Source organism: Pteropus vampyrus, unplaced genomic scaffold, assembly GCF_000151845.1.
Source record: "Pteropus vampyrus isolate Shadow unplaced genomic scaffold, Pvam_2.0 Scaffold253, whole genome shotgun sequence".
Taxonomy (NCBI): Eukaryota; Metazoa; Chordata; class Mammalia; order Chiroptera; family Pteropodidae; genus Pteropus; species Pteropus vampyrus.
The window spans coordinates 96,551-107,631 of record NW_011889034.1 but is presented as its reverse complement, the minus strand read 5'-3'; the positions used below and the strand labels follow the sequence as shown (position 1 = coordinate 107,631).

Genomic DNA, 11,081 nt, shown 5'->3' with positions numbered 1-11,081 from the left:
GCAGGGGTGCTTCACAGTGAGAGCCTGACTTGGAGTGCCCATAGCCTGAGCTGGGGCCTTTGGAGGCTCAGAAGCATGCTGGCCGGAATGGACAGAAGGGTCTGAGATGCTGGCAGGCTCAGGAGTTCGCAGGGAGACTGCCTGGGACAAACGGGTCCTTTGTTTATCAAACACACGAACCAGAGCGGAGTCTTGGGCAGCACACTGGCAGGAGACGTTGTTGCCAGCCCTTTTCTCCATGGGGTCACACGTGACCAGCGGCCGTTGACCTCCGTGCGTGTGACTGTGAGGGCCAGGCGGCTGAGGTGTGGAAGGCAGATGTACTGCTCTCCTCGTGGGCCCAGGCACCCTGCAGCTGGTGTCCTGTGTGACGAGCAAGGGCCTCCAGCAACCCAAGGCTCTGCCACAGGAGGCTCAGGTCAGGGCCTTGGGGCGGTTGACAGGGACGCTGTAGGGTCCCTGGGCAGCCCACTCTGCTGCAGGCAGAGCCCTCATCGGGTGGTGTGCGGGCCCAGCGGTCCTGGGGGCCTGACCTCGGAGGAGGCCCCCTGTGCGTGCCCTCAGCTGCCTGCAGCTGGTCCGTGTCCTGGGAGCCGGGCCTGGGCCTTCTCTCTGTGGTCTGTGTGTCTTTCTTGTGGGCTAGAGGTGCAGCTCCCAGCTGCCCACGCCCCTTGCACGTGTCCTGGAGCCAACACACGTGGCCTCACACAGCCTCCCGCCGGGTGCCAAGTTCCCAGCTCTGCGTGTCTGAACATCTGGCACGTGCACTCGGTGATCACTCTGCCCCCTGCACCCCACATGCTTGGGCGTGCCTCCTCGGGGGTACACGGGGGCTGCGTGGCCCGGTCCGCGCCGCCTCCTCAGCACCAGGCGCCCAGGTCAGGGGCGTCCGTGGCCTGTGGCTGTGGCCATGGCTGTGCACTGCTGGCCACACGCGTGTCCTGTGTGTGTCCTGTGCTCGCCTCTTTCTCTTTTCATATTGGGCTTTGCTTTTCTAATTGACTTTTACGTGTTCTAGGTAGGGATTTATTTTGTGAAAAAAATAAACGTGGCAAAAAAATTTCTCTTTGTGAGTCGTCTTTTTCTTTTGGTTTCGTGCTATGGTGTTTCGCTTGAAGCGTGAGTTTACCCGTAACTTCCTCTGCGTCTTTTGTTTTCTCGTTCGGTAGAAGGTTTCTTCGTGCCCCGTTTTAAATGGTTGCACGTGTTTTAAAATACGTTTCAGAGCGGTTAAGTGTGTTTTTAATTTTTTTTGTACGTGAGGGTCTTTAATCTACGTGGACCTTACTTTGGGGATTTTTCATTGATTCCTGCCTGCTGTCCCCCAACAAGAGTGACCCCTCTCCTGTCAGCCAGCCGAGGCCGCCCGGTCTGACTCCGAGCCCCTCGTCCGTCCTCTGCGCCCGCTTACACCTCGGCGCCTGCGGCCCTCGGTGCGCCGTGCTGTCTGCCGACGGTGCATGCCTCCCTCTTCCCCGCTTCCTCCCCGAGGCGTCGGCCCTTCCGCGCAACTGTTTCTTCAGGTGAATTCTAGAACACGCTTGTCAGGTCACCTGCCTGGTTACCTAGGATGTTGGAGTCTGTCCATTTTAGGACCGAACTGGGGACAGTTGGTCTCCATGGCGCTGACTGTGGGCTCCAGCAGAGAGATGTCCCCAAGCCCGTGCCCCTTTCCTGCCCTCCCGGGTGCCTGCTGGCGGCCCCTGGGGGGAAGGGGCAGCACAGCCTGCACAGGGTGCCCCTGCTCAGGCCGCGTCGTGTGGGAGGCCCCCATGCCGTCCTGCCCAGCTGCACTCGGAGAAGGCCGTGGGGTCAGACCGAAGCGGTGGAGAGAGAGCCCATATTTGTGTTTGAGAGGACGAACGTTGCGAATGCGGCATTACTCTTTAATCTGCAGATTCATGATGATACAGATAAAAATCCCGACGTTGTTTCCACGAATTTTGATCTTAAAGTTCATGTTTCCCAGAATCACCAGTAGCGTTTTCAGAAACGAGCCTAATAGGAGGCGAACCCTGTAATAGGCGTGTCAGTTTCCAGGCATCAGTGTTGTGGACGCCCACGTGTGTGGCCAGTCACAGACAACACGAGGGGCCAGTCAGTGCACGGTGCTGAGACCGTTAGCACCTGTGGGGAGAGAAAGAATAACAGCCAAATACATCGGTTCCGATGAGGGAAAAGATCTAATTGTGGAAAAAGCCTTTTAAAGGAAAAATTGGTAAGTAGAGAGTAACATTTTCATAACTCTAGAGTGAGGAAAATTTCTTTTTAAGTTTTAATTTTCAGTTGCAGCTGACGTTCAGCGTCGTTGGCGTTAGTTCAGGTGTATGGCATGGTGGACAGTGCGTCTGGTGCCCACCTGCACCATGTGCGTAGTTGCAGTGCTGTGGATCACATTCCCCGCGCTGTACGTCACGTCCCTGCGGGGGAGATTCCTAAACAAGCCGCGGAGGAAATGATCAATAAATCTAACTAAGAAGCTCTCTGGTCTTCAAAAAAACCTCACATCGGTTTAAAATAACAAAAAGATACAACCCTGATTGGGAGCAAACACGTTCTAACTGTACGAGTCACAGAGGAATAGCATCTGTCACGTGTAGTGAATTATGAATGTTCGTAGGAAATTGGAACATGCACGAGGCAGGTAACAGGACGACTGAGTAGCCTGTGGAAGGTGCCCGCTTGGCCTCCGTCCCCGGACGTGCCCCAGACTGCCGGCCCCCACGGGGATCGCCGCCCGTCCCGGCCACACCTGCCGTGTCTGTCACGTGTTTGTGACTGTTCTCTGTCGCCGCCCCGGCACCCTCCCTGTCTGTCTGCCACGCTTCTGCCTCTCTGGTTGTGAGCAATCATTTCCTGTGATGCTGTTTCCTCCACCCTCTGCACCTCAGTTACGCTTGTCTCTCCCCGTGTCTGTGTCGCCCCGTGGTCTGCAGTGTGCGCTTAGAGCTGACCCGAGTCCACTTTCACACAGCCGCTCTGCGGGTGGGGGTGCCGTAGGGTCACCATGGCAGCCCTGCCTCGGCCCCTGCATCGCAGCCGTCGTCCGTGTCCTCTGCACACGAGCACACGCGTGCAGGACGTGTCGTTGCCATTACTGTTTTGAACAAACTGATCTGTTTGGTCGATTAGGAACAAGAAGTACAAGTTATATTTTGCCTTCGCTTCTTCCTTTCCTGACGCTCTTTTGTTTTTTCACGTGGGTCGGAGTTTCTGACTTGAATCGTTTTTTTCCTCTCTAAAGAGCTTTTAACGTTTCTTGCAAGGCAGGTATGCTGGCAGCAAATTTCTTCAGGTTTTGTCTGTCTGAGAAAGTCTTTCTTTTTCTTTCACTTTTGGAGAGTAATTTCACAGGGCACAGAATCCTGCGTTGGTGGTTTTTTTTAACACTTTAAACATTAAGCCCGTCCTCTTCGGCCTTGCCCGGCTTCCGGGAAGTCGGCGGGACCCTTCGTGCCTCCGTGGGTGTGGTTCTTCCCCCCGGCGTCTCTCGGGGTCTGGTCTTTATCTTTGATTTTCTGCGGATCGTTGGCGAGGTGCCCAGGCGCAGCATTCCCAGTTTTCGTCCTGCCAGGTGTTCTCGGGTCCCTGGGTCTGTGGTTTGGGAACATTCTCATTCATGAGTGTCCTAAGTACTTCTCCCGTCCGCCGTCCCTGACCCTCTGGCGTCCCCGTTACGTGGTTGTGGCTTCTGCAGTTGTCCCAGAGCCCTTGGCTGCCCCGTCTGGGTTTTCCGCCGGTTCCCTCTGCTTCTCGGTTTCCCGAGGTCCCGCTGGCGCGCCTGCAGCTCGGGGATCCGTCGCGCGTGCCGTCCGCCAAGCCCGTCGCAGGTGTCTTTTCTCGGCTCGCCCGCCTTTCCGCACACGTGGCTCCCGCCATCAGCACGTCAGCTGCAGTCGCTCCACGGTCCTGCTCTGGTGGCTCCAGCATCCCTGCCACATCCGATTCCGTTGTCGGCTCTGTCTGTTCAAACCGTTTCTTGCCTTTCTGTGTGCCTCGTAGATTGTTCGTGATGGTCAGACGCGGTGTGCCGGGTCAGAAATCTCTGTCGTACGTTTTTGTTACTGTCCGTCTTCAAAGCCAGCTCCCACTGCCACGCATCTTTGAAGGGGAAGAGCGCTAAGTTAAAACCCTTCCACTGGGTCCACGCGGATCTAATTTCTCATCACCGTGTGGACGTCAGCTTTACACACGGACTCACGCAGATGTGCACACACACCGACGTGCACAGATGCTACACTCACAGCATGCGAGCCACGTACGTGTGCACGTGAGTATACATGCACACTCACACACACACACACACACACACACACACACACACCCCTCGTGTCCCCCAGGAGCTGCAGCCCGATGCTGACAGCACCCCTTCCACGGCCTCTCCAGGACTCACTGTCGTTTAAGATCTTGCTACTGAGCCGTGGAAATTTCCCATAATGACTGAGTGCTTTTTAATTCCAGTTATGCGAAGGGGGATTTGGACATATCCTACATCACATCCAGAATTGCAGGTATGTCAGCCAGCTTTGGTCAGTGCGCTTCCGCGTCTTCCCCGTGCGGAGCTGGGGCCTGGGGTGCTGGCCGTGGGCATAGCCCTTGCTGTGGCATCAGGTGGGGCGTAAGGGTGTGGCCAGTGGGGAAGGGGAGTGTGCCTCGTGGGCAGCCACACACTTGCCCAAGGTGTGGCCTGGGACATCTGTCCCTGTGTCCAGTGCACCTCCAGGCCCTGTGGTAGACAGTGCCAGTATCAACCCAGTTTCTCCCCTGCTCTGGAACTTTCTGGAACTCTGAGGTCATGAGAGGGATGATGCAAGGTCATGTAAATTTGAAACTTGGGTCTCCAGGCAAAAATCGAAACCACCAGACCCAGACACACAGCCTCTGTGGTTCCCCAGGCCTCTGGCAGACCCTGCTGTCCAGCATCACTGCTGGGGCCGCAGGTGGCCTTCCTCGCGAACGGCTGGCAGGCCGGGGGGGGTTCTGCGCTCACCCCCCTCAGCTCCTGCCGCCTGATCAGCCACCCGCGCAGGGGTGCTAGAAGCAGAGCCTGCGCATGGCCAACCACCCAGCCCGTGGCTGCGCAGCCTGCCCTCGCCCCACACAGGTCCCCGCAGGCGGCTGATGCGGGCTGTCTCTTTCAGTGATGTCGTTCCCGGCAGAAGGTGTGGAGTCGGCCATTAAAAACCACATAGAAGACGTGCGGCTGTTTCTGGACGCCAAGCACCCAGGACACTATGCAGTCTACAACCTGTCCCCAAGGACGTACCGGCCTTCCAGGTTCCACAACCGGGTGAGTGGCTGGCCTCGCCCCCCGCAGGACGGCTCCCTTAGGGACCGGTCCTCGCCTTGGCACAGCTGGAGACGGGCTCCCAACCTGCCCCGGGGTTCGGACGGGGCCTCGGGGGCTCGGGTCCGCGGGCAGTGCGTGGCGGGTGGGTCTCTAGGAAATCAGGTGGGTCGAGTCAGGTCAGCTGAGTGTTGCCTCCCCGCTGCTCGCCTGTCAGAGGGCCTGGGGCCCCGCGGTTCTCCTGGTAAAGGAACCTTCAGGACGCAGACGCTGTCACAGTTGGCCCCGAGCCTCGAGCGGGCCGGCTCCAAGCACTCGTCACCAAAGCTGCGGCTGCCTGGCACGCGTCCTTGGCACAGGGGCGGGAGCCTGTGGGCAGGGTGGGGGACGCATGTGTGCGGAGTCCCCGCCGAGCCCAGCCCTGCCCCACAGGTCTCCGAGTGTGGCTGGGCAGCGCGGCGGGCGCCGGACCTCCACCGCCTGTACAGCCTCTGCAGGAGTATGCACGCGTGGCTGCGGCGGGACCCGAGGAACGTGTGCGTGGTGCACTGTGCGGTGAGTGCCAGGCCCGCGGTCCCGCCCTGCGCCCGGGCACGCCGCGGAGCAGGGAGCGCAAAGGGGGAGGCTCCCGGCCAGCCGAGGGGACGAGGACAGAAACGGGCTGTGCATCCCGTGGTGATGGTGTTGCCAGGGGGCCCGTGGTGCCCGCGTGCCAGCTGCAGGCTGCAGCGCCGGCCTCCTGAGGACCGGGGGCCGGCGCAGGGCCCACCCTGGCATCTGCAGCCAGCAGCCCCGGGCCTACGTGTCCCAGCAGGGCTGGCGCCTGGCCTTGTGGGATCCGCCCTCGTCAGGCAGTGCGAACACTGCACTCTCTGGGCACCCCTGGGTCCCCACAGGGAAGACCACCCACACGGGTGGCGGCAGCTTCTCTCTTTGGAACGCGGGACCCCCACACGGCATCTTCTGTCTCCCGGTGGGAGTCTCGGGGGCGGCACTGGGGCCAGTCCGCCTTGCAGGACGCGGCTTTGCCCCGCTTGCTGGGGCTGAGCACCAGCCTCTCTCCAGTCCCCAGCTGCACAGCAGGGCTCGGGCGTGTGGGCGTCACAGTGGCACCCACCAAACACACGCATGAAGGTTAGCACCACCGTGCTGTGACCAAAGCCACCCCAGCAGTGACAATGAGGGTTCACTCGGGGTGAGCGTGAGGCCCAGGTGGACAGTGAGTGTGAGCAGTGTCCAGCTGGAGAAGCTGGCCGTCTTGTGCGTTTTGGACTGGGTTGGTACGTCACTGGGTGCATTGCCATAAGTTCCAGAATGTGTCGCACAGAGGCAGGGCCCTACTGTCCCCAAGGGAGGCGGGCGATCAGGAAGCCTGCGGTCCCCATGTGCGGCGTGTGGATTGCCCCGTGCCGTCTGTCCTAGGACGGGAGAGCCGCGTCGGCGGTGGCCGTCTGCTCCTTCCTGTGCTTCTGCCGGCTCTTCAGCACTGCGGAGGCCGCGGTCTACATGTTCAGCATGAAGCGCTGCCCGCCAGGCATTTGGCCGTCTCACAAAAGGTACCGTGCCTGCCGCCCGGGGGACGTTGGGTGAGGCGTGCACCTTGAGCGATGGGCCTGGTTTCGTAGGGTGTGGACTGCTGTGTGGAGCCGGCCTGGCGACTGTGGCCCCGTCCCGCAGCCTGCTGTGCTGGTGAGGACCCGGGCCGACTGGTCGGGGCGGGCCAGAGTCAGTGCCGTGGGGCCCCGAGCCCATTGGGGAGCACCTCCGTCCAGGTCCTGGCACCGGCGCTGCGGCAGGTGTGACTGTGAGGCCTGGGAGCCGGGCGTGGCCACTCACTGGGCAATGGGCAGTGCCGCGGACGCCATCTCTGTGCGTGTTACTCCCAGGAGCCCCGCTGTGGGCTCGGTGTTGTCTTCAGTCGGGTGACATCTGTCCACTGCGATGCCACGTAACAGTGACGTCGCCATCTTTGCCACGAGGCCGTGTCGTTCCAGGCTTCTGTGAGATACTGGCAGTTTTGTGCTGCTCTGCGTCACCTGACAACTTGAAGGAAGTGGGTTCTCAAGGCTGCTGCTCCTTCCCCGAGGTCACACCCTTCCGACCAGGTGGCTTCTCATGTCACTTCCCGCTGGACACACTCGCCGCAGTGGGGGTGGCCATTCTGATGCTCGGGTCTGAATCACCTCCCATTCCGGCCCCGCCGCCTCACGCCTGTGGCCAACAAGGGGTCCTCACAGGCCATTCCTCCTTCCTCGGACGGTGGCACAGCTTGTGGACAGTGGGGTAGGAGGATAAATGCCCTTCCTGCTTGCGAGGCCACCTCGCTGCCTGGGGACCAGGTGCGGTGCAGTGTCATGTCCCTCGGCCACCCAGGGAGCCAGCCACACAGCTGTGTCTCCTGTGTCACTCATGCAGAAAGACTGAAGAGCAGGGCCTGGGCCACCAAGCAAAATGACGGACCACTGACCCTTTAAACACGTCAGCCTAGAAACCATTTTTTCTCCCGTATTCCGAATCCATTTGGGTCCCCGAGTCGTGTCTGTGGAGCAGCCGCTCCCATCTGGGGGCAGAGCCAAGAAGAGGGTTGTTAGCTGTGCTGCGTGAGGCCCTGGGTCCCCACCCATACCCCAGGCTGCCTCCTGGGAGCCGTGCAGGTGTGTGGAGCCCCTTCCCACCCTAACTGCTTAGCGAGTAGCGGGACCAGCATTAGGCTTGTGACTCTTCAGAGCATCCGGCCCAGGATCTGCAGAGTGGCCGGCATCCCTGGGGAGTGGCAGACATCGCCAGCAGGGAGCCCAGTGGGTGGAGTTAGCGGGCGTGTGGAGCCGCGAGGCTGGGGGGTTGGAGTTGGCTGTCTTGAGTCTCCACCGGGTAGTCACAGAGCAGGTGCAGACAGAGCTGGGGCCCAAGGGTGCCTCCCCGTGGGATAAGCGTGGTCAGAGCACTCAAGACCTAGACTCCCCTGCAAGAGCTGGAGATGCTCACGGAACAGGCGGGGAATGGCGAGGGAGTCACATGGGGAGGCCAGGCGTGAGGAGGGACCTGTGAGAGGCGCCCCCCTGCTGGGCCGCCTCACGGAAAAGTGAAGAAAGTCGCCGAGATCTCCCCAAGTCAGGGACAGCAGCAAACCTCGGACAGAGAACACCCAGCAGGGTCAGAAACGCCCAGGAAGCCCCCCGCAGCACTCCCGACCTGCAGCAGAGAGGGGGATGCCTTCCTTTCAGGCGCACGGTGTACAGTGAGCAAGGTCGTGTTCTGGGCCGTTACAGGGCCACAAACTAAAAGCAGAAACCGTACAGAACATGTCCACAGGCTGAGGTGGAGCGAAACCAGAGGTCAGTAACAGAAAGGGCTGGAAAGATCCCTGAGTGTTTCTGAGTTCGCACACAGCCTCCTTTCAAACAGCCCGAGTCAAGGAGGGAGTCAGAAGGGAAGCACGAAGACATTTCTAACTGAGCGGAAACGCTGGTGTCAGACTCGGGACGTGGAGTTAGGACGTTGCCTCATGGGCAGTCGACAGCGTTGAAACTTATTTGGTCGAGAAAAGATTGTGTGTGCCGACGGGGGCACAAAGCACGCCTGCACCGTGGTGTGTGCAGAGAGCACGCGTGTGAGGTGTGTGGGCTGCACGAAGTATGTGTGTGATAGGCCGTGCCTCCTGATCCTGCAGGTACATCGAGTACATGTGTGACATGGTGGCGGAGGAGCCCATCACGCCCCACAGCAAGCCAATCCTGGTGCGGGCCATCGTCATGACGCCCGTGCCGCTGTTCAACAAGCAGAGAAGCGGCTGCAGGCCCTTCTGCGAGGTCTACGTGGGGGACGAGCGTGTGGCCACCACATCCCAGGAGTACGACAGGATGAGGTGAGTTCAGACGTAGGGCCAGCCTTCCCCCAGGCTCGCCATGTTAGTGTTGTCCGTACTCTGGAAGGCCGGAGGGGAATGTCACTGGAGGCGTCCACCTCGGGTCTGGCCCATGAGCAGCAAGCAGCTTCGCAGGCTGTTCCCAGATGGCAGGTGGGAGGTCCCGTGATGTCAGGCTGAGGGGCGGCTTCTGAGAGGTCATTTCTTGCCTGCCCCCACCCCCCCACATCTCCGAGATAGTTCGGTAGCAAAACCAGCAAGATCAGAACGCGTGGATTTCGGCGTTGGTGAGCTCGAGGCTTGCTCTTTGAGACAATCTCTCAGCTCTCATTCTGTTCTCAAGGGATTTTAAAATCGAGGATGGCAGAGCGGTCATTCCCCTGGGCACAACTGTCCAAGGGGACGTGCTGATCGTGATATACCATGCGCGGTCCACCCTGGGCGGCAGGCTGCAGGCCAAGGTGAGCAGCTCGTGGGCTGGGCCTCTTGCGGGGGTCCCGTGGCTGCATACCTTGTCCCCACCTTGTCCCCGCCTCCTGTGCAAACCCCGAGGTTTCCCCATCACGGGATGGCTGTCTGCGTGGGGGTCTGGGAGCTCTGCACCCCGACCCTGAGAGGCCTCTTGTTGGAGAGCTGCCATCCCACTGCCGTGTGTCCGAGGCGCTCAGAGCTTGGTGACTGTTTCTCAGTGTGACGCGGGGCTCTGGGTGTCACCCGTTTGCTCTCTCTGCAGATGGCATCCATGAAGATGTTCCAGGTCCAGTTCCACACGGGATTTGTGCCTCGGAACGCTGCCACTGTGAAGTTTGCCAAGTGTGTTGGTGTCGCACCATGGGGGTCCGGGCGGGCGGAGCATGCCGCGTGCTGACGTGCACAATGCCGTTGATGGTGGCGGGTGTCCGCATGCGGCCAGGCTGGGCTTCCACCCCGGGTCTGCCCACAGAGCCGCATTCGCTTCAGGACCCCTCGCTGCGGCCGCCTATGCCTCGCCTCGTTAGAGGCCCCCTGCTCACATGTGCGAGGTGGCAGTAGACAGGGCGCTCGCTGCCTGGCACCTCTGGTCGGCACCTGTGGCGTCGCCGTGCTCTGCTGGGTGGGGCTGGGAGGTGCCTGGGGGGGCGTGGTCGGGCATTAGAGGCAGAGGTGGCTGCAGCTGAGGAGCAGCGGTCCCGCCCGGCACTCCTGGTTCACCGCGCGCTCCGGTCATGCCGACCTGTGAGGACGGCAGCTGTTGGCCTCACGGTGCTCACCTGGCCCTCGGCGCACGGCGGGCGCGGTCCACTGGCCTTTCAGACGGAGGTGCTGGGGCTTGGCCGCCGGCCCAGTGCGGCCTGAGCTCGGCAGGACGGTTTCCGCGTGCGAGGTCTTCGCGCCTGCCGGCTGCTCCTTCTGCTCGGTCTCACATGCACTTGCTCACGCTCGCGGGGGACACCCAGACTCAGGTGTGTTCCAGTGGGGTGCTCAGAGTCGGCTGCCCACAGGTCCCCAGCCTGCACCCTCTGCACCCTGCTCAAGTCCCACCCATACCTGGAACCATTAGGGCCTGGCCCGGGTCCTGGGGGACTGGGTGCCGTCACGCAGGGGACGTGCCACACGGGGTCTGCACATGGCACTTAATGTCCTCCCGGCCGTCAGTGTCAGGAGGCCAAGGGCGCACGTCTCACGTTTCCAGACAGGATCGCTCTTCCGAGTGTTTTTTATTTCCTCGTCTATTGTCTTTCTCACGTTGGTGCTTAAAAAAAATTGTAACGCGCCAGTGTGGGAAGACGCTACAGAGACAGCAGGTGTCGGAACTTCAGCGTTCCCGGGTCGTTTCTTTCGTTTGAATGGAAACAACCCCGAGCTTCAGTGGTTTTTAGCCTCAGCGGGCGTACGTAAAACCATTTGTCACCGGAGACCAGGAGGCAGAAGTGGACTCAGCAGACAGGG

At 60.6% G+C, this 11,081-nt stretch overlaps 1 protein-coding gene across 1 annotated transcript in view; it reads left to right on the top strand.

The window, feature by feature from the left end:
- The window catches only part of GAK (cyclin G associated kinase), a 33,823-nt gene that overhangs the window by 9,808 nt on the left and 12,934 nt on the right, over window positions 1–11,081 (top strand). Inside the window, exons 8-14 of the mRNA XM_023520230.1 lie at window positions 4,462–4,511; window positions 5,142–5,290; window positions 5,720–5,842; window positions 6,710–6,843; window positions 8,958–9,152; window positions 9,496–9,613; window positions 9,886–9,965. Coding sequence (XP_023375998.1) covers window positions 4,462–4,511; window positions 5,142–5,290; window positions 5,720–5,842; window positions 6,710–6,843; window positions 8,958–9,152; window positions 9,496–9,613; window positions 9,886–9,965 — 849 coding nt within the window. The remainder of the gene's footprint in view (window positions 1–4,461; window positions 4,512–5,141; window positions 5,291–5,719; window positions 5,843–6,709; window positions 6,844–8,957; window positions 9,153–9,495; window positions 9,614–9,885; window positions 9,966–11,081) is intronic.